This window comes from Falco biarmicus, chromosome 12, assembly GCF_023638135.1.
Source record: "Falco biarmicus isolate bFalBia1 chromosome 12, bFalBia1.pri, whole genome shotgun sequence".
Classification (NCBI taxonomy): domain Eukaryota; kingdom Metazoa; phylum Chordata; class Aves; order Falconiformes; family Falconidae; genus Falco; species Falco biarmicus.
Genome location: NC_079299.1, coordinates 10,625,287 through 10,651,713, shown reverse-complemented (window position 1 = coordinate 10,651,713; position 26,427 = coordinate 10,625,287). Strand labels below are relative to the sequence as shown.

General features: G+C 37.4%; 1 protein-coding gene across 2 annotated transcripts in view; it reads left to right on the top strand.

The window, feature by feature from the left end:
• CENPF (centromere protein F) overlaps nucleotides 1–26,061 on the top strand; it is a 43,882-nt gene extending 17,821 nt beyond the window's left edge. The window contains exons 9-20 of one of the 2 annotated variants that reach the window (XM_056357148.1): nucleotides 900–1,028; nucleotides 2,594–2,716; nucleotides 6,402–6,537; nucleotides 7,746–11,191; nucleotides 12,770–15,067; nucleotides 15,619–15,771; nucleotides 16,861–17,037; nucleotides 17,784–17,945; nucleotides 19,606–19,792; nucleotides 20,482–20,958; nucleotides 22,909–23,102; nucleotides 25,591–26,061. In XM_056357148.1, the coding sequence (XP_056213123.1) occupies nucleotides 900–1,028; nucleotides 2,594–2,716; nucleotides 6,402–6,537; nucleotides 7,746–11,191; nucleotides 12,770–15,067; nucleotides 15,619–15,771; nucleotides 16,861–17,037; nucleotides 17,784–17,945; nucleotides 19,606–19,792; nucleotides 20,482–20,958; nucleotides 22,909–23,102; nucleotides 25,591–25,800 (7,692 nt within the window). In that variant the 3' untranslated portion in view covers nucleotides 25,801–26,061. The remainder of the gene's footprint in view (nucleotides 1–899; nucleotides 1,029–2,593; nucleotides 2,717–6,401; nucleotides 6,538–7,745; nucleotides 11,192–12,769; nucleotides 15,068–15,618; nucleotides 15,772–16,860; nucleotides 17,038–17,783; nucleotides 17,946–19,605; nucleotides 19,793–20,481; nucleotides 20,959–22,908; nucleotides 23,103–25,590) is intronic. The other variant, XM_056357149.1, reaches the window with a different exon arrangement.
• The last annotated feature ends 366 nt before the right edge of the window (nucleotides 26,062–26,427 follow it).

Here is a 26,427-nt window from a genome sequence, read left to right as displayed (position 1 = left end):
GTATAGTATTGTGTTTTTTAGTGAAGCAGCTTGACTTTGTGAAGTAACTACACTTATACTCTAAAACTAGTAAGAGAAGCTCAAGAGCTTTATTGCCTTTTCCCCTTCACAAGTATCTTGTAATATGCTCTCCTAGCAAATTAACTTTTGCATAGTAATTATTGCTGAAAAGTATCTTGGTTTTTTTCCTTCATTGCTTTTTATTACCCTCACACCTCCTGCTGTTTTACATCCTAATAAACCTCTGAAATCTGGGTAGAATCAGAACTATAAGGTCCAAAAGCATAGGAACAGGCCTCGTGAGAAATGATAAGTACAGCTCTTTATTCTAATGGATGCCTACTTGGCATGTTGTAAGGTGCACATGAACTATAATGTTCCTCTGCACATTTCAGGACATTTGTTTAGGGAACACTGTTTGTGCAGTTTCATGACTGCCCTTGTAAGATTATCTTATTGCTCAGTCCTTTTTTTAATTTTCCTAGAAAAAAAATCAGCCCTACAGAATAGTAAGTAAATACTAGTACGGTCAGTAAATAACAGCAGAGATTAATTTGTCCACTTGCAATGTAATTCTTATATGAAACTTATCTTGAAGATGAAGAATTTTAATACCATTACTTTCACTAGTTTTAGATTAATTTTTTTCCCCTCTTTCTGTGATGGGAATGTTGCTGTAATGGAGTTTTTAAGCAGATGACAGAAATTGGGTTAGGGCCATTCTTGCTGCTGCGACATTTGCAGCATGCATCAAAATTGTTTTTAAACTGTTGTTCACTGTGTAAGACAAGTGTCTCTGAGCAGGCAGTATCTGCTAATGAAAATCGGTTATCATTCTAGTAACCAAAAACAGACACTTGCTGCAGTTATCTGTTTATTTCTTTGCTACTGTTTTCTAGGAACTCTCTTGTCAGCAACGTTCCTTACAAACACTGGATCAGCAGTGCAACCAGATAAGAAACAAACTGAATCAGGAACTACAGCAAGCCAAAAGTGACTTCAATGCTCTGCAGGCAGAACTTGACAAAGTAGGCTTTTTTATATTAAAAACTTCTACTAGAGCTGGTATTTATTCGTCTCAGAAGTAGTGCCTTAATTTAATTATACATAAAGCAAAAAGCAATTAATGTGGGGGGATTTTCTTAATGTTTTGTATAGTTTGTATTAGCTGTTCTGTATTTACCCTTTTTCACTGAAATACTATGTATTTGAATGTAAGGCTTTTAGAAATTTGGGCTAGTCCACTTCCCACACGGAAGGAGATGTAAATGCAGAATAGTGCAGCTGAAATAAATCTTTCTGAGACCGGAGCAGCTAAGGCTGATCACAAGAGACACCTTATATAGAAAATGTGCAGAGGTGCAGCTTCATGATAGAGCTAAACTAACTGATCTATGGCTAGTTGCTCTTCGGAACAGCAACGCCATTTCATACACCCAGGCCATGCAGTCGTGGTCCCTCTTTTTTTAGCAGTGCTGCCCCTTATGTGACCTTGCAGAGAGCTGATACAGGAGCTAAAAGAGCAAAGAAAAAATTGTATGTAAATTAGCATATATGTACACGGGCACAAGTGTTTGCTATCAGTTTAAGTCCCTGAACTGGTTCTCCACAGAATCAGATGAGTGTCAGGGCTTGTGTAGTGAGGAACATCAGTATGAAGGAGGACTTCCACAGCTTTGGCAGCAACTAGCTAATAGAACACATCTGTTGTCACAAAATCACAGTTTTAAGGTTAGAGAGCAGCACAAGCCTGAAGAATGGGTGACCAGGAAAGGGGAATATTTAAAAGCCTCAAAAAACTCTGCTGAGCAGCTACAAAGCAGCAGAGCTAACTGGATTTTTAAAAAGGGCCAAAGTTTTTCAAAGTTAAATTGAGAAACCCCATTACCAGGCAGGCTGCACTGAAACAGCATTTCTGATAAAACAGCTTCTTGCAGGCTTGTTTTAGTGTAGAAGCATAGCCATGGGAATATATTCAATGAAAAGTTTTCAGTGGGGATTTCTTTTTTTGTATATGCTTACTGAATAAATTGATTTCATAGAGAGAAAAACAGGTGTCTTTCAGTTCTTTCTCAAAGAAAGCTAATTTATTAGCTAATGACCTAGAATAGACTTCTTCCCCCCTCTTTTTTGACCTGATAATGGCATTTTCTTCTTTTTTAATCTGGAGCAATATGACTAATTTGAAAGAGCTAAAACCTGTTCAGTTTCTATAAAATCTGTGTCAATGGAGCAGTAAGCGCAGTTATGATCCTAACTTTCTGATTCTCATATCTTAGCAAAAAGGCTAATTTGTATCATACAGGTACCATTGTGGTGATGTAACTGTGATTTGGGTGTATTAATCCAATTTCAGACAGTCTAAAAATACATGTATTTTAGAGACATACCATCTTTCTGGCTAGAGACAAAGGAGTGGAAAGGCAATAAGCAGCTATTTTCTAAACCACAGTCAAGAAACCTTAGGTTTATGGTGGGATAAAATAATGTAGTTTTATTTTGTAGTAGAATGTTGGAGTTCAAGAATGGGAGTTTAAAAAAAAAAAGTTATGTATGCCTATGAATACAGCATTGATTTTCAACCTTCTTACAGGTAATGGCAGTGAAACAACGCTTGGAACGTGATACCAGTGATCTCACCCAGAAGCTGCGTGAAGCAGAGCAGGCTGTATTAGTGGCTCGGGCGAAGGAAACTGATTTGACAAGAAGCTTTGAGGTATCAAATGCAGAGGAGTAGTTGACAGAATTGATAGCATAAATTGGCAATGTGTAAACACTAGTACTGTCGAGCACTTGCTCAAATAGTGGATTTTCCCATAAGCAATTGTTGAACACTTATGAATTATCTTAATGCTGTATCTTAGTTGTAACAAAATGAGGTCTTCAGTAATGTCACGTAGGTTAATGCAATTCGTGGAATTGTTTGTGCAGTTAGGGTTCACTGCTGTAATGCTGCTGATAGGGTTCTAGTTCATGCTGGATTTATCTTTTATCAAAGATAGTTTTTTGTTTCAAGAGATTCTTGCTTTTGGTCCTGAAATAAAAATGTATCAATGCTTGTCTGATTTTAAAAGTAAATTCTAGAATCACTGACTACTGCTTTGATGCACAGTGCCAAAATCAATGATTTTGTACAATGCTGTATCCTCTTAAAAAAAATGCATTTTTCTTTGAAGAAACACAGTCCAACATATATACATTGCTGTAAAAACTTCTCCCACATGAAGATAAATTCAGAGAAGTCTTTGGATGCTGCCATACTAGCTCATATTCACACATGCAGAAAACTTTTCACTGTAATATCTCCTTTGTCTTTTCAGTTATTTTTTCATTTTGCTTCGGTGGCAATTTTAGTGGCTACACTTGAAAATTGTTTCCACTGTGCTACTAGAGAGCTCTCAATGCAAATTTTATCCTTTATTTGGAGAAACAGAAGTAAAAAAGGAGCTCAATACCTCCGTAATCCATGTCACTTTTATTTAAACACTTGTTTTGCTTGTTGCCTGTTGTAATGAGAAGACATAAAAATAATGTGGCATTATTTTTATCAAAAATTTTCCAGTCAAAATTCTATGAATAAATTTAAATTGAAATAGTGTTCTTTGTTCAGATCAGCACAAAGGATGGTACAGCTTTTAATATATTGTGAAACTTTAGGTGCATTCATGCTGGTAGATTACAATGTCTGGGAACATTCCCAGCTGTTGGAATGTGACTGTTTATACTGTTAATTGTTAGAACAGCACTTTACGTGGCTTTGGCCCAGCTGACTAGCACTCCTCAATACTATTCCCAGACACAGTTTGGGAGTTCATATGAGCCTGGGACCATTCCCAGCAAGCAGTTTGGTTAGAGCCACCTGTTTTGGAAGACGGAAGACTAGTGGTACAGATATGGGCTGTTCTATGCCACTTGGCCTTGATGCCAGATAGTGGTCCTTGAAACCTATTTAGTAACTAACTGTAACTGGTGCCTTCCAGTGGTAAGCTAATCCAGATAACTTGTTCTTCCAATGTATCCCAGAGGAGGAAAGCCTCCATCAACCTACTGTGCATTTTTAATGTAATCATTCATATTTTTAGACAAAATTAAAATTGTTTTAATCAGATCTTGTGTGCTGGTGCCTCTTCTGGCTTTGAAATTATGGATTAAGGTTAGATTTTATACAGTTTCTTGAGATCCCATTGTCAGAGAACATCTAATATGTAGAAACACTTTTTTTCTGCGAATTCTTGGGTGTGCTTTGTTTTATCTACCAGTGTTGTATGCATTTTACTAGGCTGTAACTGTAGGCAGATTATATTCTTCATATTTGTTTGCCTTGGTCAGACAACTGAACAGCTGGTGACAGTCATATTGTATTAGAACATGACCAATTTATAAAGAAGCTTAATCTGGGGGAGATTGTAATATCTGAAAAAATCAGTAACACTACAGTTCTCTGTCTTAAGATTCGCACATGAGGAGTGTGGTATATGTTAGCAGAACTTGGGGTATGGCCTGTCTTCCTCGCTGTCATTGATAAATATAATGCAAAATACTGCATCAAATTGTTTCAAAGTCTTGGAGGCTTTGTTGACAGTAGATTATTTTTTTTTAATAGCGAAAGAAAACAAAGAGTGAGATTGGCATTTCTTTTCCTTTATTAAAGAGAAATTGTTGTGGTCTTACACTAATGGTACAGCTACCCAGTGGAGAATATAGTTGTTTTCCACTGGTTAATCCACTGCTGTTTTTAGTCCTTACACATTTGGAACACTAGTCTTATTATAAAGTAAGACATACAGGATACGCTTCGTCTAAGGACTACTGAGCTTTGCAATGGTGATATCTCAATAGCTTAGCAGTTCTGGCATCTTAGCGTATGGTCTACATTTTGATGATGCATGCAAGCCCACAACTATTCTTGGAAGAACTGGTCAGTCAGTCCCTAAACTGCTCATAAGCCTGCCCTATAAGGGTTTCTCCAGAATAAAAAGTACTACCTGTGTATAGGTCCTGAAGTTTGCTTTAGCTTGGTTTTTGTTTTTTCAAGGGACACTTGCTGAGCGGCTAACTTGAGTAATACAGTGTGCAAGTCGAACTGATAGCTAAATGGAAACCAAATGGATTCTTTGGTTTATAGCTTTAACCAGTCATTTACACTTTCCAATCTCAGATACGTAGTCCATTAAATTATGGATTCCTGGGTTTTGCTGAGTGGTACTTAATGGGAACGTTTGCACCATATCAAAATAATTGGACCTTTCAGCCATTTGAATGCCTTCAACTTGTTTGGTTTTTTTCCTGTAGATCACCCTAGATCTTCTCATGAACAGGCTTGTTTAGTTTGTGTATTTTGTCTGCATATGGTACTTTGAATGCAAGAAGTTTGGACACTTGTCCTTTGAAAAATTATTGTTAAGATTACTAGAAAACTTTCTTCATTGAACTTATGTGATCGGATTTTTTTCTTTTTTTAAACAGTGGGTTGGGAAGGCTATGGAGTAGAAGGGAAAGTAACTGTTAGTGACAGTGACAATTTTAATCATGTTCTGAGGGTGATTTATTTATGTTGTTGCAAAAACAAGCCTGCTATGCCAGCAAGCTTTTAATTTTTTTCATCCAGACCTTTCCATTTCTTGAGCTTGGCTTTTGTGAATTGCTGCCCATCTGCTAGTAGTAAATGGATGAATAATTGATGGCCTGTTTCCAATTGGGCCATGCCAGTTCCATGCCATCTGTTGTCCAGCATCACAAGAGTTTGGAAAAAAAGGATTAGTTTCCTTAAAAGAACTTTTATTTTAGCTTCCTGTGTGCAACATAGTTACATAGTTTTGTTTGTGTTTTGGTTTGTGTTTGTGTGTTTGTTTGTTTTTTTTAATTCAGTGTATTTGGAAGAAAATACTTCTAATGGCAAAACAACCATCTGAAACAGTAAGCACTTGTAAATGAAATTGACCAGTATTGCCATGATGATGATGATCAGTGTAACAAGAACTTGTCTCTGCATGAGATGATAGGTGAAATCTGATCTATACATTTCTTGTTATTTTTGATGGCATTGCAGGGATTTGTTTCCTTTGTTGCTTTGGGAAAGTAGCCTGACTTCACCAGCTCAGACTTTTGTAGGGTATGTTCTGTCCTGTCTCGATCTGTTTGGGGCAGGTTGTGTGGAGCTGTTTGCTCTATGCAAACAAGGGGCATGCTAACGAGGTTAACTGGCAGCATCTCTCAGATGCTGTCAGCTAGTTAAGAACAGTTCAGATTATGTTCCCAAGCGGTGCTTAGGACCCTGGCCATAGCTGCCCAAAGACTTAATAGAACCTAATGGAATATCTTTCTTTTGATTTAAGTAAAATGAATTATTTCATCTTCTTGGCAATTCATATGAAATATGGTCTTACTTGGTTTTGTTTTAGGAAGTGAAACGGGAGAAAAATCTTCTTGACTGTCAACTTGAAAAAAAATGCAAAGAGTTCCACCAACTTGAGGAAGAACTAAATACGATCAAGCAGTCTTTAAAGCAGAGCCAGAATTTTGCAGAAGAGGTGAAAAGTAAGTTATGTATTTAAATTTGCGGACCTCCTGTTGCATGTTTAGTGATGTAAGTTTCCTGCAATCTTGTAAGTTTCATTGTGAATTAAGTAAAAAGGCTTCCACTGTGCTTTTATCCAACATTGAGTTTGTCCTAAATGGAAATTAATTTTTATCTATGGCCATATACAGTTCCTGAAGATACACAATTTTAAAATTAATCAAACTCTACTGAACTTATCAGCAAACTGAATTTTGTAGCAGTATTTTTAAACTTTTTAAAAAATTATTTAAACCAGAAAACTTCTGGTTTGTATTTTCATGTGTTTCACAAAGTTTAAAAAAAAGAAAAAAAAAAAGGTAGGAAAATGTTATGTAACCACAGTTGAGTCTTACTTTCAGTGTTTGTTTCTAATTGAGAACACAGTTTTTCAGGAATTGAGTTGAAATAATCCTTGTAGTTCTGCTGGATCTGACTAAAAAAAGAGGATAGATTCCCCCTTGTCTCTCTGCATCCCCCTTGTTTCTGTGCATCCATCAAACTTCATGTAAGATTTCAAAATGAAGCTTTTGAATTTGATTCTGTTCACCTTAAAATGATGACCAAACTTTTCATTGCCTTTCAACTGATGATTCTGTATTTGATCATACAGAAAAGTAGCAGCCTTGACCAGCCGGCTAGTGGAATGTAATGCTTTTCCCCCTGCCTGCCCCGTACTTATCCTTCGTGATTCTTAGTCTGTTCCTATCAAGGCAAGGAAACAATTACGACAATTATAGAAAATGACTATATAGACTTAGATAGTCTTTGGCAGAAATGGAGTATGAGTGACCCACGAGAAGGTCTCCTACTGGAATGACACCTGTCCTGTTTAAAAAAAAAAAACAACAACCCAACAACCAAACAGAACCCCCCTCAACTTTTATATAAAAATTTGGTGGAAGTGAGACATGGAAGCAACAGGTAGTTACACCTGACAAGTAAGGACCGACCAGCTTGGAGTACAGACTTGTATGAACCTTCAGAGTGGAAAGTTGACAATGTCTATGAGTACCTAGTGTCTGATAGCCTAAGGTGATCTAAAGAATCCTTTATCCAGTGTTATAACTTGAGAGTAATGCTTTGGACATGAAAATAATAGAAATAAACAGTAATATTTAATTTAGAAAATTAGCGGTAGATTTACCAGTATTGACTGGCAAAAATTTGATGGTGCTTTCTTTTATAGATAAGAATACTGCTCAGGAAGCAGAGCTGAACTTACTGGAAGAGAAATTGAAAGAGCAAGAGAGCTGTTTTTTGATGGAGAAGCTGAAAACTGCTTTAGCTGACATGGAAAAGCAACAAGATTCTACCAGAGACCTGCTCAAGGAAAAAGATAATTATATTAAAGAACAAAACTGTAAAATAAGTAAAATGGAGGCAGAATCAGAAGCTTTGCAGAGGCTGCTTGGATTCAAGCAAACAGAATGTGAAGAATTGCAAAAAGCGGCTGCTGCTTTTTCTCAGTGGAAAAATGAACATGATCATCTTATAAATAAATTTAAGTCTGAAAAGGAAGGTATGCTGGCTCATATTAAGGACCTGGAGAGTTCCCTTCGAAGTCAGCAAATCAGAAATCACGAGCATACTGAGAAACTCAGAATGATGGAAACTGAAAGTGACAGGAAAAGCACAGAGATCAGAGAACTTAAAGACATGCTGGAATGTAAAAGTGCAGAATTAGAAGAACAAAAAAAGGCTTTTGATGAACTTCAGCAGAAAGCGGAACGTTCTGATAAAAAGTACTGTAAAGAGATAGAAAATATGTCCTGTAAAATATTCCAGCTTACCAACCAAGTTGGTGAATTAGAAGAAATGTTACAGGTAGCAGCAAGTGAAGGACTGCAAAGGGAGCAATGTTACCATGACCTGCTTGGTGAACATGAAAAAATCTGTTGTCTTGTAAAAGCAAAAGATACTTCAGAAGTGACAGAAGATGGAGAAGTTAATTTACAAAATGGTCAGGATAAAACTGTTTTAGATAATATGCAACTTGCAGCAAGTAACTCCATTGCTGAGGATCATGGATGCTCAAGAGCTCTTCCAGAAGTAGGGGAAACTAAGGATCTCGCCATTTTACAAGATCAGATCTCTTCTCTTGAGATTTCCTTGTTGGCTCAAAAGCAGCAGAATTCAAATCAGCAGCAGCAGTATGAAGACTTGCTGCAAATGAAGGGTGAAACAGAAGAAAGATTATTTAACATAGAACAGATGCATGAAAACTTTGTGGCAGAAACTAAACAGCATATTAGTAACTTGCAAGCAGATATTTCAGCACGTCAGAAATTAGTTGAAAAAACTTCAGCTATTTGTGAGGAAAAGGACATGCAACTGCAAACTCTGAATGAACGATTAGAAAACCAACAAGCTGAGCTTCAGGATTTAAAGATCAATAATAAATTGCTTGAGGATTCGGTAAGAGAGCTGAAGCTCATGTCTGGAACATGGGATTCAGAGAAGAAGGACATGTCTTCAATGATTTGCTCATATAGCAAAAAAATTGAGGAACTTACTGAAGAAAATGCAGCCCTTAAGGATTTAAGCAGAGCTTTAGAGCAAGAACAAATAACTTTACTGGAAGCAAATAAAAGTATTTCTGATAGTTTAAAGGAAAGAGAAGAAATCATTTCTGAAATGTCTGAAAGACACAAGGAGGAAAGACAATGTCTTGAATCAAAAACTGAAGAAATCAAAACAGAGCTTGAAGTTTTGCAAGCAAAATATAAATCGGTGGAAGAAGAAAACGCAAATGTGATAAGCATTCTGAGAGAGCAGACAACTGAGGAAAAGAAAGCAAAATTAGAAGAAGAGAAGCAGGTGTTTAGTGAGAACAAAGATATCTTATGTAAACTAATAGCCTCAGAAGAAATAAAAAAAGATTTGGTTCAAGAACTTCAGCAACTGCAGTCAGAATTTTCCAGTATCCAACATGCGCCCTCTATGGAGCTTGACTGTTTAAGACAGGAAATGTTAAATGTCAGGGTGACACAAAATACAATGCAAGAGAAATGTGGAATTGTATTTCATGACAAGGAGCAGTTGGGGAAGGAGCTAGAAACAAAAAGTGAAGCTCTAATGTGTGATGTTAGTTGTGAACAGAGAATCCATTCAGAAGAGTTGAGGAAGTCGATGGAAGAAAAAGATGCTGAGCTGAATAAATACAAAGTTAAACTTGAGCTTCTTCAAATGGATTTTGAGGATAGAGAGCTCTCTCTAGAGAGCTACAAGTTAGAAGTGATGCAACTGGAGACTGCTTTGAAAGGTGTGGAAGCAGAACTTGAGAAAAGTGTGAGAGAGAAAGAAAGACTGCAGCAAGAACTGCTGACTGGTAAAGAATTGAAAACTTCAGATTCTCTCCTTACAGCATTAGATGAAGATGGCCACTCATTGGAGTATAATTATGACAATGTTTCCCCAAATTGTGGCAAAAGAAGAATGGATGAAAGTTATTCCTCAGTCTTGCTGGCATCATCCTTGCAGGTAGTGACAAACAATCTGAGCAAGCTCGAGAAAATGTGTGAGGCGTTGCAGAGTGAGAACATTGCAGTAGCCTCTGGATTTAAAGACTCAAAACCCAATGGCATCACAGGTGTTGATAAAGTGACAGAGAAAGAGAACATAATGAATGCAGATAAAATTTTGCAAGTGGGTAAATGTATTTTTCCTGACGAACTTATGGATGAAAGTGATAACAGCGATTTGAGAATGTATTTTGATAATGAGGAAATGTCCTTCAGACTTAAAGAATGCAGTACTGAACCCAGTTCTGACTATGAAGATTTAAAATTGTCCAGCAAAGAAGTTAAACTACACTTTGCTGAAGTAAGAGAGAAGCTTTCGTCTTTCCAGGATGACTACATGAAGTTATATGAACAGCACTGCAGTATGAGCTCAAAGATATCTGAGCTACGGTCTTGTATTGAAATACTGAAGGCAGAAAATTCTGCGTTGTCAACGAGTCTGAGCAATGCTCATCTAGATTCTCTGAAAGTGCTGCTATCTTCTAGCCAAAATGACACACTGTCCAAATTAGATGAAACTAAGTCCACAATTTCTTCTTCAGATCTTTTTGAAAGCCTCTGTCTTATGAATGTGAGTGAGGTGCTTGATTCTTATAACAGTGGTACGTGCAAACGGACAAAGGAAATGAATCGGCTGAACAATTCTGCAGAAATAATTCCAGAAGGTGCAACAAAAGTTTTGGTTGAAAATTGTCATAATGATCACAAACGGGACTCTGTTAGAGAGCCCAGGAGTGTTACTCCTAGAAAATCTAACAAAGAGAGAACACCTGAAGAACTTCAGCTGCTGTGTCAGACATATGAGAAGGTCATCAAGGTGCTGGAAGACCAATTTCACATTCAAGAGAATATGAAAAATGAGGAAATAGAAGAGCTGAAACGAATTATCCTTTCTGAAAGAAAAGAAATAGATAATCTCAAACAGCAAAATCTATTTGACAAGGAAGAATGGCAGCAGAAATTGAATAATGTGACTGTGGAGATGGAGTGCAAACTGGCAGCAGAAAAAAAACAAACTGAGAATCTGTCTTTGGAGCTGGAAGCAGCAAGACTCCAACTACAAGTCCTTGATTTAAGTTCTCATTCACTGCTCTGCACAGACACTGAAAATGTAAGTAATTGCTGCTATGCAAATCAGTTTTATGTCAACCCTTTCGTTTATGGTAAGCCAAATTTAAATTTTGAAATTAAATATGTTTAAAATTGTGTCCCACAGAAATGGTACTGTTCTTTAGAGAAAGTAGGAAAATAATTTGTACCTTGTTCTGGTTTATGTATCGTAGGGATCATGAGAAATAACAAATGATGACAAACCCAACAACTTTAGTCTATTAAAGTTGTGTAATACTTTGCACCACTTTCCTGGTTTTTCCTTCTGTTAGGGTGGATCCTGCTTTGTTAGTGGGTGTGCATGCACTGCGGTATCTGCAAGCTTAGATCTCTGATTTAATGCAGTTGGTTAAAGATGCACATGCTTCCCTTGTCCCTTCACGGGACAAGCAAACTGGGACTGCTTCCACACCTCTTAATTCCTTCCAGTATCATCATCATCAGAACAGAATGAGCTGATAGGTTGAAATGAAAATTAGCTGCTCTGCTGAATTCCTTCAAAATATCTAAGGGAATAAGAAATTTGGGAGTCAGCTCTTTTTTTTTTTTTTTTTTTTTTTTTTTGTCAGTGCTGTAGGTGGCCTGCAACCGGTAATCTAGATTTTACTGCTCCTTATAAGGATTGGCAGAATCAAAACTTGACTCAGAATGGAGGAAACCCAGTTTAATTCTTGCATACAGTGTATTAGACTAACTTCCCTTGAATAAATCTAACAGGTGCATTTTCTACTTCTGACAGTTCCAGTTCTGACCATTAAGTCCTGTGCAAGTGGCCTCTAGTGCCCAGTCAACGGAGACTCAGAAATTAAGGTTTAACACTGCTCTCTGTCAGAGCATGTTGAAGCCTTAGATTTTGGGCAACACTGAGTAACTGGTCCTTGCAGAGAAGAAAATATTACTAGTATGTATTGCTTGCAATACACATAAAGCATTCACACTGATACATAGTCACTGAAGAAAGAAGTACTGTTCCTTACCACGGATAGCTGGAGCTTTTGTAAGATGAAGTGCTCAGTGCAGATCATTCAGGTGCTGCCTCCGGACCCAGTTCTTTTTTGGAGTCCTCAGGTTTTGAAGTTACTCATTTTTATTGTTTTGAATGAGAGCATCAGGTGGTGCCAAATGTAAGCCTGCCTCTGACAGAGAGTGGTGATTTGGAAAAGGGATTGTTTGAAGATTTGAACTTGTGTCCTTTGAAGATTCTCTGATGTCTAATAGAAGATGTGCAGTAAACCTTTCCCCTACTAGTGATACTAATAATTTTTCACTTTGTCATGTAGACACCTATTTTCCCACAATACGGAGGTGATAACTTTGCACTTAATCTTTCAGTAAATGTGGCTGAAATTTCACTTAGTATGTAGAAAACCTTTTGGCCCAAGATGCATGTGTCTATAAATAAATGTAAATCCTTTCCATGAGAAGGCAGATTCTGAAGTAGAGAATGATGCTATCTATTTATTTCACGTAAGAGGAGGAGCTTTACTAGTTTAAGAAAACTTTTTAAACTCACCTTGTTTTTTTCTTATATACTTCTTATTTTCCTTTTTTTTAACGGCTTGATTCTTAACCCTTGCAGAACACTCAACAAGAAAGCAATATTCCTTATCAATTGGAAATGCCTATTGAAAACTCAGCACTAAAAAGCAATAAACCGAAACTAATCCCCATTGAGAAAAAAGCTGTAGGAGATACCTCTGTGTGTGAAAATGTAACTGAGACTGCTGAAGCAAGATTAATGGAAGGTTATACTGAGATTTCTGGAGAACATGAGTGTAAAAATATGTCAGGAAAATTAGCCAGCCCTTCAGACCATGCCACTGCATTGCCATTTTCCAATGGTAGTATGCTTTTGAGTGCAGGGGATTTCTTTGAAAATCAAATAATCACTGAAGCTGTGCAGGAGGCAGCAAAACAACAGACTGCTGAAAATATGAAGCTGATCTATGAGGCAGAAGAAAGCGATAAACATGTGGATTTACTAATGAAAACTGAGCAATTAAACTCAGAGCTGAATTTTCAGAACCCACAATTAACTCTGAAGAGCCCAGATTTTGCAGAACTGGAGGAGGCTACTGTAGCTGTTGAGGAAGAAAACTGTGACATAAAGGAAAAGCTGGAATCTGTCTCTGTCAATAAGCAGCAATTATCTCCTAGAGTAGTCTCATTAGAAAACGAATCAGAGAATGTAATGTCTGAGCTGGAGATACATAAAGTTAGGTTGTCTAATGCAGATGACACACTGAATGATGTAGAACTGACTGAGAGAAATTGTCATAAACAATTTCTTGCAGCTGAAAATGAACAGGGGAGTCCAAAATCTGAGCAAGTTAATACTGAGAACCATGCCTTGTTCATACAGCATGATATTGAGGTGCTTCAGGCAAAATGTCAGCATTTGGAAAGGGAGAGGGAAATCAACCTGAAAACTATTTCTGGCTTTCAAGAGCACCTTGTTTCAATCACAGCTGAGAAAAACCATATTGGCCAAGAACTGAGTATGTTGTCTGAAAATAAAAAAGAACTGGATCAGAAGTATCAGAAGCTACAAGAGAAATTAAAAGAGCTAGAGTCAGCTAAGGTAGATTCTACTGAATTCATTAACAGGTTAGAGGGTGAAGTGAGGACACAAAGAAATCTGCTGGAAACTGCAAAATCTGCTGTAAATCAATTATCAAATGAAAAAGATGATCTTCTGCAGAAGCTGCAAAGTGTGGAAAATGATGCCGTGTCTCTCGCCTTAGAAAAAGGAAAACTCCAAAATGAAGCAGCAGATTTGAAGAAGGAGAAAGAGCTGATTTTAAGAGAGCTGGAAATGATGCAAAGTAAATTAAGTTCATCAGAAATGGAAAATTCAAAGCTTTCCAGATCTTTGGAAGGCTTGTTAACAGAAAAAAGTGAACTTGCTGCTAGACTCAACTCAGCACAGAAAGAAGTAGACCAATTGCGACATGGAATTGAGAAGCTGAAAGTAAAAATTGAATCCGATGAGAAGAAAAAACACCACACTGCTGAAAAGCTGAAAGAGAGTGAACGGAAAGCTGACTTTCTTCAGGATAAAATAGAGAGGCTTGAAAGAGAACTGGAGATGTCAGAGAAAAATCTAGAAGATGTAATTATTCAGTTGGAGACTGCTAAAGCAGAGGCAGAAACATTAAAATTGGAGGTGGAAGAGATGACTGAAAAGCTGAAGTGTTTCAACTTGCAAATTGATGTTCTCATGTCAGAAAAAGAGAGTTTGGCTAAAGATTTAAAAGAAAAGCAAGAAAGAATCCTTGAGCTAGAGTCTTTGAAACTGACTACAGCAAAACTGTTAGAAGAAAAGGAGGAAGAAAAGATGCAAATCAAGGATGAGTTTGAAAATAGTGTGGTGCTGCTGAAATCTAAGCTCAAAGATATAAGTGAGAAATTCGCGTTTTCTTGCAAGGAGGAAGCAGATGCTAGAACAAAAGAGAAGGTCTTGATTAATCAAGTAGCTTGTCTTGAGCAAGATAAAACAATACTGTTACAGGAATGTCAGGAAATAAAAAATGAAAATATCAAATTGGATCAAACAAGGGAAGTACTTCTTCAAGAATTGACAGATTGTAAACAAAAACTCAATGAAAAGGTGCAGGAAAATGGTGCTCTTCAAAAGCAGGTGAAAGAAACAGAGAAGCTGTCTTTACAGCTGGCACGCATGCACCATGAGCATGAATGCTGGCAGCAGGAAAGAAAAAGGCTGCAGAATTTGACTGCTGAGCTGAAGCTGAAGGAGCAACATCTTTCTGATAATGAAACCTTTCCAGATATCCTGAATGTTCTAAAAGCGTCTTATAAGGACCTTGAGAAGGAGTTGGAATCTACACTTTCTGAAAATAGCACTTTATGTAAAAAGGTAATACCATTTCCATCAGGGTACAGTTCCCTTTTTAGGAGTGAGGATAAAATGTCCTCTGCGCTTATCACTTCCTTAATAAATGATATCTTAAAATAACTTTAACCTCAGACTTTTACAGTAAGCATCCTATTTATAAAATCATGTTTTCCATGCAATCCTGAGTTTGTATTGAAGTTAGAGCTGGAAAGCACAACCTTGTTTTGTGTAGGATGAATGGAAAGGTTGCTTGATAGTAGGTGTAGAAGTTTAAGTAATCAAATAGTGCAGGGCAGTTTCCTCTTTCCTGTAGAAGAAAGAGGAAGGACAAATTAGTATTGGGTGAGTGAGTTTTTATATCAAGAATAAGTATGTTGGGAGCTCAGAAGAAAGTGACACAATTGGACACTTGCCATGTAAAAACAGCATCAGCCTGTTGTGACTCTTGCTTGGAGTTAGACTAGATACGGGAATAAAATAACCCATCGTAAAACCAGTTTTTTGCATGTAAGAATAGTCTTTGGAGGTCATGACATATGTATTAAAAATAATTCTGGAAAATTTAATTTCAGGTAAACGAACTGACTGAAAGTTGTACTGAGCTGCAAGTCAAGCTAAGTGATACTGAACGGAAGATTTCCAAATTACAGGAAGAATCTACTACAGAAAGAAACAAGCTTGCTGAAGAAATACAACTTATTCAAGAACATTCAGAAAAGAGCAAAGTTAGTTACTCTATGTGTAGTATTTCAGGGCCAGATGCTCAAATATAGTAAACATGTGGAGGCTGCTCAAGGGAGCTGTACTAGTGTACATTATTGGAGGTTTTTGCTTCCAAATTTCCGAAAATGTCATGTTCTCTTCAGAGATAGAATATTTAGTTAATAATTTTTTCCCCTCTCTTCCTTCTATCAAAACTATGTTTTCTTGGCATAAAGGCCCCTGGTGGGTGTCTAGAAATCTTTCAGTACCAAGAAATTCTCTCTACTGCAGGCATTCAATCATCAGGCTGAGGATGTTAGATAAAAAATGTAGCATTTCTCAAGTTTATTTTAAAACTAAACTACTTTCAGTGTTTCAGTAGTGTTGAAGTTCTTTCTGGACAAAGTCAAGGAAGAAACAGTTTTAAAGTCTTTATTTTTAATATGTTTGTATTTAGTTCTTAGAGGCTGTTTTAACTGTCTAGATGACTGTGGGTCTGATTTGTGAGCAGTATTATGTGTTTAAACCAGCTGAAGTGGTCTTCTGACCTACTCATTTTTTACAAAATTTTATAACCAGGGTCTTGTTTCTGTTGTGGTGTTGAGGATTTTGAGTGGGAAAAGAGATTTCTGCAGCTTTCAGAAATCCTGTATGGAAATACAGGCCAGCTGTTCAAACCGTACAGTTATGAAAGTGGGTCAAAATGAAAGTGCTTAGAAAGTTTCGCCATCTTCAAGAGGGTGCGGAAAGCGACCCTTAACCTGTCAAGTCACTCTCAGAGGGAACAATGTTTGGAGGGGTTGAGCTTTGATTTTGGCAGTGCTGGTGGGTATAAGTGTTGGCAAACTTGCACTCAGCATACCCCTCAGATTGTAACGCTTTTTGGTTGGTTTTTTTTAGAAGACCCTCCATTGTCTTCTGTCCTGCCTCTTGTGTTCAGATGTTCCATTTTGTGATTATGGTGTCTTTAGCCACTGTTAAATACTTCTTATTTACCAAGTTCTTGGAAATTCAAAGACGTTTCAGATGTAAAGTCAAATAGTTTAATGGGTCAATTGTTTCTCCATTGAGAAAATTCTAAATACCAAAGAATGTGCTATTACTGTTTACAGATTCAGCTGCATCTAACTATGTCAGAAAAAAATGAACTGACTAAGAGTTTGGAAATGGTCCAGAAAGAACTACAAGAAAAAGAAAGTGAACTGAAAAGAGAAATATCAGAATACAAAGACAGACTACTTCAAGCAGAGAAAGACCACCAGGATGCTCTGACAGAAGCAAACCAAAAGGTAAACTAGAAAATGGGAAAAATGATGCTGGAAGTTTTTGATTAAATTCTACGTATCTTACAAGATTTTGCTGATTTTATTGCAAGAGAAATTGGTTTTGCTAACAATATTTCCAAACTCTCTATATATTTACCTTGGAACTTGGTGAGTGTTACTTTTTTTTCTGCATAGCAAGCAGTGAAAGGTAAATTTGCCTCTGAACTCAGTAAGTTTTGTATCATTTATCTGGGACCATACATTTGAAAAAGGGAAAACAACAGCATGTTTTAGTTCAGTAAATGGTTCATTTGTTAGGAATGAGGAAGAAAGATTAACCACTTCAGGATATAAGGACAAATTTGTTGGAAATGCATTTGTCAGCCATGCTGTATACAAGGGGCCATTGTCTTTTCTGCAGAAATATTTGTCAGTGAATATGTACTTGAGGGCAGTAGGACACAGGCAAACAATTTACTGTAATTATTTCTTAATAACTTACATTCTTGTGACTAAAAAGTAAATTTAAGAGGAAGTTATAGTAAAATATAAGGGCATTCTAATGGCAGAATTCTTAGAGGCATGATTCTGGTATTCAAAATGTACACTTGAGACAAATTGCTCTTTCAGTCTTAGACTCCTCAAAACATACCAAGCAAATTTGCTGTATAATTCCTATGGGCTGTGATATGCTCTTAAATGCATCTTTAAAATACAAGTCAATATCCTCTTTAGTATCATAGTAATTAGGCACATTTTTTTTTCTCTAGAATGAAATAGCAATTGAGGTCTGTCAAGAAAAGATGAATTCACTGGAGCACTTTATCAGCTCACAAAAAATGGAAATTGAGCATTTGAAGTCAAATAAAGAAGAACTAAATAATTCCCTTAAAGAGGCTAATCAAACCTTAGGAGAACTCCTAAAAACTAAGGTTAAGTAAAACCTATTTAAGCATTGCCAATTATATGGGACCCAAGGCACTGTGTCGTAAAAATTGGGAATCAGTGCTCCAGAGGTTTGGCTTGACTTTGATACAGTCTTTGTTTCACTAATGAGTGAGTATATAGAGCATGGAGGAAACATTGTTACTGTTGAGATCTACCTTGGAAAAATCCTGCTAGGTATGCCAGGACTGAGATCACCTAGAGTTGGTTTACCTGATACTAAACACAGCTGTCTATTGTCTACACTGAATGTTGCAACTGGGTTACCATGTAGTTAGAATACACTCAAAAGAGACTTTGCAGTGCCCTTGTTTTCTGTTTGTGAATTACTTTGATGATAAAAAATACCATGTTTTGTCTTGAGCATTAGGATTGAATGCGTTGCTTGTGGTTCTTGAGAGTATCAATTTCACTTTATATTGAATTCTCATTACAATTATGACAGAACTGTTCTTAGTGGTGATAGAATACGAGCTCCACATACTGTGAACAACTGATAGCTGGGAACAGTTCTAAATGTGCTTGGTTTGCTTTCTAGTAGCACAAGTGAAGTTTAACTGTCATATAGCTGAATTTCTGTATTAATTTCCCTTGAATTTTTCTCATCTACTTTTTTTGGGGGGGTTTCTTTGTTGGTTTTATTTTGGTTGTTGTTTTTTTGTTTGTTTGTTTAACTTCTGTCTGTTATTGATTACTGGCTCCAACTCTGTACTCTCACTTCAGGAATGAATATCTCTGAGTGCACTCTTGAAGGAACACAGTCAATTCAATTAACTTGCAAGTAAACACTGAATTGCAATATGTTCATCTTGGTCAACAGTTCTTTATTCCAAAGGGCCTCCCACTCTGGTGTTAATTTGTTTAATACCAGTAGTCCAATGATATGGTACTATAGGATATGTGCTAGTGACAGAAAATAGTACCCATGATAGTGTAAATGTAGCGTACAAGGCTTCCAGCTGTGCTCCCTGCATGGTATTTGCACACAGGTTGATGGTACCAGACCAGAAGAGCAGGCAGCCCAGGAGAGTGGAAGTACATAGAAAGGAATGATCTGCTGCTGCTCAAAGTAGCATTTTTGAGCTGGAATTTAGAGTGCAAAGCAGACCTGTGTTATCTTGCCTCTGTGCTAATAAGATGTGTTAGGGTTGAAAAGAAGAATAAAGGAGACTTAGATGACCTAGACTGGGAGAGAGCGCTTTAAAATTTAGAGTATTGGTTTGAAATCTGTTACCTGAAAAGCAGCACTTTCTTATGCCATGTCAGTGAAGTGCTAACAGGTGGAAAAAAAGGACAACTGCTGTGGAGTCCATACAGCTTTCTCATAGGTAGGATGCCAGGCCTGACATCAGTAATCAGATATACTAACAAATTATGAATGTTCAGAAGACAGTAAATCTTCCTTATTGGTGTTTAAATTCTTGTTTTCTGCTGAGTTAATTGCCTGTATGTACCTATCTAGCAAGAGGACTTTCATGTTTCCTGCAGTAAAGGACCTGCAATAATGAGATTGTACAGAATCAAGTATACATTGCAACCGTTCTCTACAGCTAAAATAGTGTAACAGTTAAGCTTCTATTTGACACTGTAATGTTTAAGTGGAAGAATTATGTTTCTGGTGCAATAACTACATTTCTTATTTTGTAGGCTGATAATACTAACATCATAGTTCAACTGAAGAAAGAAAATGAATTTGCCCACAGTCAAGTGCAGCTGTGGATGAAATCCTCTAAGCAGATGGAACAGGAAAAGGAAATGTTGCAGAAACAACTAGCTGAACGTGATGAACTATTAAAGAAGAAAAATCTAACTATGTCTGAGCATAAGAAGGAAGGTAACTGGATCTAGATTCAATCTTAATGCTTTCTTAGCAGTGTATTTGTTTGTAAAACTATTTTTCCCCAAAATTTCCATTTGCATATGCAGCTCTAAGACAGAACACGGTTCTTGGCTGAGTATAAAAAAGTACAACTGCAAATGTGTCAAATGTTTTCAAAATCTAGTTAATCCTCTTTCTCTTGAAGTATCAGAGGCAACTGGATTATGAATTTATGTCTTAAATATTACAATTTTGTGGTTAAAGTGTCTCAAGGGAGAAGGGGAGTGTTTTTATTAATAACTAAAATTTGTGTACAAGTTCTTTTCTCATTTTCCAGCAAGCCTTCTCCTCTGATTATGCTTCATACTTTATATTTTGGCTCACTCCATGAGATGCACTGTATTGTAAATGATACTTGAAGTAAGTTAGGGATACAAACTTGAGTGTTCGGAAGTTACAAAATGACAGGAAAAATGTTTGCCCGTCCACTGGGCAATGATTTTTTTCAAATTTTGCATGTTTGTTTTAGCAAATATGTTATTATGTCTAACACATTACTGATTTTGTTATAAATACTGCCACTTTTTTAATAGTTGCATGGTTACAGAACACGTATAATTAAAGATGTGTGACCATTGCATTATAAATTCTTATATATGCATTTTGTCAGTTATATGAATAATGCTGTTTTGCTTTGCTGAAAGGTGCTGATGCAAATACCATTAGAGAAGAAAGTAAGTTTAAACTGGAAGAATTACAGGAATCTATGGAAGTGAAAACCAGAGAAGCAAATGAGAACTTGGAGAAATACTGCTCTCTAATTGTTAAATATTATAAACTAGAGGAAGAAAATGAGATGCTAAAAACACAAGTCAATTTGCTGAATGCTCAGCTGAAACGGCTGACAAGTGATGCTGTCAGCACTCCTTTGCTGAATTCTGTTAACTCATTAACAGTGAGCAATCAATCTGTGGAAGAGCTGAGGTCAGATGAAGGTATTACTAAGCTTTCAAGTAAAAGGCACAGATATGAAGACAAAAGGAATGATAATGGAGAACCAAGATCCCCTGTGCCAGAGACTTCATCTAAAAAAAAAAGGAAAGATGGTCTCTGTCGAAATCTGCTGGATCAGGAGAACACAGACAACGAGGCAGATGGGCTTCCAGAAGTAGTGAAAAAAGGTATTTATAGCATTTTATGAAGGCAAACATTCCCTAAGCCTAGCAGGTTTGTGGTTTTCTCTTTTGTTTTGCTGCATTAGTTTTACTCTGGGTGAGTAGGTGACTGTCCAAACGTTTTTTGTGACAATGGAAGGTGAAAGTAGTCAATGGAAGATCTGCCAAGTTAGCGTTTGTGGAGCTGTGGCATTAGACCAGCATTGCACATTTATGTTGGTTGAATAACTACCGTTCTGCTAAGAGTTAGATGCTTTTGGCAGCCACGATTTTGTGGTTCATGGTAATGCATGTGTTAGAGGCTAAGCATACGATATGTAATGGCAACAAAGTTTTGCTGACAATAACTAGAGGCAGTCTTCTTAAAAGCATTATTTGACCTATTCACTGAAACTTACAGGAGAATGGATGTGGAATGAATCTAATCTTAAAGGCAACAAGACTGGAGCGCTAGAGTACTGTTTTGTGACGGAGTCATGTTTGCTCCCTCCACAGCCCCACAGTTCTTTCGGTAGGACTCCTTACGAGCTGAAAGAGGCAGCTAATAGCTGTGTGGGGTTTGACTGGCACGTGGGCGGTGGTGAGGGCTGCAGGGGGACTCTGAGGAAGGATGTCAGGGCTGCCCGGTGCCAGACGTGGTTGGGACCAGCTGCTTCAAAGGACAAAACCATGTGCCAAAATGGAACCAGTCAGAGGTGTTTGCTGTGTCTCTGTGAAAATGTGAGTAAGAAAGGGTAGTGAAAGGTGAAGGAAAAACAGTGCTGGGGCTAGAGGGACAGAAGTAATGCTGAAGCCAAGTATCATACCGAGGAGGACAAGGCTGAGGGGGGTGGTGGTAGCCTGAGCTGGGGTGGAGGCCGAAGGGGGGGTGAGGACGAGGTATGATCCCAGAGGGACTACAGCCAGTTGATTCCTCCGTGCCTGAGCAATTGTGTTACGGAGCAGGATCTGACCCCCATCAGTTGTGCTCCCATCACCTCACTAAAGCTGTAGCATGCAGCGAGGTGACTAGAGACCAGTAACTGGGGAGGAGATGTGTCTGGAGGCAAGCAGAGGTGTTTTCCCCAAGTGTTTGCTTATTTGTGTGCTTTTATTTCTTTCAATACCAGAAGCAGTGATTAAAAGTGTATTAATTGGCAATACATTAAATGGATTAAAATTCCCTGAGTTGAAACTCTCTTGCCCATAGCAGAAATATATTACCATCTTAATGAGAGTTCAGTTTCATTCTACTGTGAATGCGATGAGATTAGGTAGCCTGATATTCCATGCAAGGGTATGTGGTAGCAGAAAGTAACCGAGGAGACAGTGCAAATCAGAACCTGAAAAATGTGTTGTACATTCAACGACCTGTTAAGTACCCCTTTATAATACATGCGATTGCAATCACTGAAGGACAAGATAGATACACTGAATCGCCTCGGCTTTGGCAGTCACTCCCAGAAGTCAGGATTGCGAAGTTACTTGCATTTCATTTTCTTAACAGTATTATTATTTTTCTGGAAACACCTGTTCTGAGGACATATGTGCCAGTTAATGTCTCAGTAACTAGGCTAAGTAGAGAGATAATAGACAATCTATTACACTGTAGTTCTGTGCAGAGAAAAACATGAAATATGGTGTCACGGTATCATGTTCTGATTGAATTATAGTAAAACCAGCACATTTTCAGACTGAAATTATTTGACAGGTGATAATGTATCTGTAAAGATCAAACACTTGTGTAAAAAACATTGCTACAGAATTACTGTTGTACCTTGTCTACAACTTCCAGGTTTGGCGCATGAATTCTGGAATACACAAGATCTGTTCAGCAATCTTTTTCATCCATTTTATTCAATAGAACAAATTATATATTTTTTAATCAGCTATTTTTATCCCTGTTGTGAAGAAAGAGAAGATCTGTTTGAGACAGCATAATTTAGCTGTTTTTAATAGAAGCTGCTTATTTTTCAGGGTTTGCTGATATCCCCACTGGAAAGGTTAGTCCTTACATTTTACGTAGAACCGCTCTGAATCTAAGAAGCAGTCCCCATCCGGCTTCCCCGAATGAGAAACTGCCTTTGCCTACGCAAGATGAACGAAAATGCGTACCACATAATCTTGGTGAACACTCCTGTTCGACACCTGGTGGCAGCAAACTACAAAAGGTAGCTAAAAAAAGTATCTGGGTATGAAAGCCATGGGGTAAACTAATGCATTCACTAGATGTATCAGTCTTGCCACGTATGTTTGAGGACATATCATCAGTCTTTACATTTCTCAGCAATACAGTGAAGATAAGACCATAAATACTGCACCAGTAAAACATGACAGAGGTCTTGACCATGCTAGCAGCCTGCATATTGGTCATGTGATATAATTTGCGACTTCATAGGGAAACCCATTGAGAAATGTAAATTAAATACAGCTGTATTATCAGTTTCTTGTAGTGGATATTAAAGAGCAGATATTCCTTATACTGTGGTCTCTTAAGTTTCAGAAAAAGCAAACAGCAAAAGAATTAAACTCTGGGAGTCTGAGTTGAGGCTTAAAGTTTTCTGCTTACAACTTTTCTTGGAATTGCAGATTTGAAACGCTGTACAGTAACTACAGATATTTGAGAGGCTGTTAAACATGTAAACAGTAAAGAAACGAGACTTTAATGTTAGTGCTGACCAGATTTTAAGGCTATCTAAACTAATAAATACTACCAAGTTAGGTTTTGAAAGCTGATTTTTATTAAAGAAAGTGTAGTAACTGCAGTTTGTTAACTTTGCAAATGTTTTCAGTAATACGACACGCTGCTGAATATTTCACAGTACATCAGAATAAGGCGTTCTTTCTAAGCTGATGCAAATGCTGTGCAGATTATAGAAAAATGTTCCAGCTTTAGGACAGAAATAAACCTTTTGTTGTCTGAAATCTCCCAAGTTTTTAACCTTTTTATCTCAAGCTGAGCAATAGGAGAATAGTTATTATATATTGATACTTCTTTACCTGAGGGCTACATAGAAATATGCTAGTAGATAAGAATTGCTCCAGTTTGCCAAGTTACACAAAAGCCTTCTCTTGGCAATTGGTGGAGTTTCCTGCACAGCCAAAAGTGAAGCCATAAAGCAAGAGTACAACTTGTTTGTTTGTTTGTTTAATGCAGTTATTTTCTGTTAGCAAGTCAAGTATGTTGGCAAGATACCACAAGTAAGTTAAAGGCAAGAGCCACATAGCTCAGTGAATGTATAGGTTTTGAGGCCAGAAAGCTCCACAGGAAGGTGAGTCAGATCAGAGCCGTAGTTTGTTTAAAGCTATAGCAACAGGAAATCTGTATCGTGAAGTGAGAGCGAATCCACTGAATTAGTGTATGTTGTTTCAAGGGTTAATTACCCTACTTGCCAAAACTTGCTGCTTCTTACAGGCCTTGCCTGGAGGTCTGTGTTTTATTACTGTTCCATTAAGTGATGCCAATAAAATTTATTTACACTCTTTTATGTATGTTTTCCTGTAAGTTTAGAAGCAAATGGAGGGTGTTGCTTGTAAAGAAACTCAGTAGTGCAAAAAACATAGGAAGCCTTGCCCGCAGACAGTTGCACAGTAATCACCTGCCAGCATGGTTCTCACTGACTATGGTCAAGGTTATAGCAAATGACAAGTAATCATAAGAAACTGTTTTTAGCTTGGGGAGGGCTTTCCCAATTTTTCCTCCTCTTTGCCTAAGCTTGTGTTGTCAAGGTATTAAGGACAGGCTACTCCTTACCTTCATCTGTATAGGAGAAATTAAGGTTTCAGGTTGTTCTCCCCACCCTACCCCCCACCCCGAGTGTAAATGTGCAGAAGTCATCAGTTCTAGGAATTTGTGGCCTTGTCTCTTGGACATTGCTGGATATATATTTGTTTTATTTCGAGATGATGTACACCTGGGAGTTTCTGGAGGATTTGCTCATAATATTGTTTCATTGTTTGTTGAAACCATCAACACATGTTGTTTCATGCTTTATATTAATACAGTAAATGGTATGTCTTATTTTAGCAGTGAAATAAGCCTCGTTTCCGCTTCTTTGACAGGTACTTATATGTACTTCATTTCAGGCACCCAGTTTCAAACAGTTGAAACTTCTTAAGGTGTTTAAAATGTGCCCTGTCATTTTCATGTGCAAATTTATTCACTTTTCTCTGTGAATTTAATGTAGAATTTAAACTGCGTGCTTTGACTGCACATCAGTTAAAATGTGAAAGCAGTGGTTTGTCCAGATGTCAGCAAAAAAAGTGACAGCTATGTCTTACGTTTGCAGAATACGTACAGGAAAAAATGAAATACAGATTTTAGTGCGCAATACTTGGTACCTTAGTGAACAAATAGAGTAGACTGTTCCTGGTTTAGCTTTATTTTTTTTTTTTGCACCTAGCAAATAGCTTGCCGGCTGTGTAGCAGATATTCCATCTTGCACCACACCAAAATGATTGATATCAAGCCTCACTGTATTGAATAGTCAAAGTGATAAATGTCTTCAAAATACTTTTTTCTGTTTTCAGTATCTATGTATATGGTTTTTTGCAAATTCCCAATATTTAGTCTTTTGCATTAAGTCTTTTGCCCCACTACAGAAAGCTAATATGGTTTTCCATTACCAGTGAAACAGGACATTTTTGTTTGTGTTACAGGTAAACGATGCACAGCAGTCCCAAGCAGTAACAGCTTTTTCACCAATGAAATCTACTTCAAGGTCACCACTTTGCCTGTATAAGCAGTCCACAAAAACTGTCTCTGATAATACTGGGGAGAGTCATATGGTGCACAAAGCCAAAAATTCTCTGAATGAACAAGGACTACCTGAGCGAGATGAGCAAAGAGAAAATTGTAAGATGCAGTAAATCTGTGTGGATTTAATCACAACTCGGAATAACTGACAAAAAACAGCTTGTGAAATAAATATGAGAACTATCTGGAGGGGCACCATTTCAACAATACATGGGTTCTGCAGAGCTTGTTCTTGAATATTTCCTAATATCAATAGTCACTCAAACTTGTCGAATGATAATGAAGGAACAGCTATAATTGTTCTTCTGTAGTATTATATGTAAATAATTCTTCACAAACCTGTTAAAAAATTAAACCATGGAAAAAGTGGGCTACATGTTGCTGTGTAGTTCATTGTTGCCATTTTTTCTGTCTACTGAAGGTTGATTTACAAATGGAAACTAAACTCGCCCATCTCTAAAAAGATGAGGTTCCAGGAAAAACGAGGCAAACATGACTGGGTGATTCAACATGAAGTGGTGACTTCATTAGTAAGTGCAAAACCAAACACAAAACCAGATATGAGATGTACCCGATGCGCTGTGTCTTGGTATCCCACCTTCCAGATGGAATAATATTGTGCAAAGGGGAATGAGACCTGATCCCAACAAACCCAGAGAGGATTGTCTGTTTTCCCTGAAACTAAGCATCTGCCAATCCATCTTTTTCTACTTCCCAGTATGTACTGGTTTTGACCATAG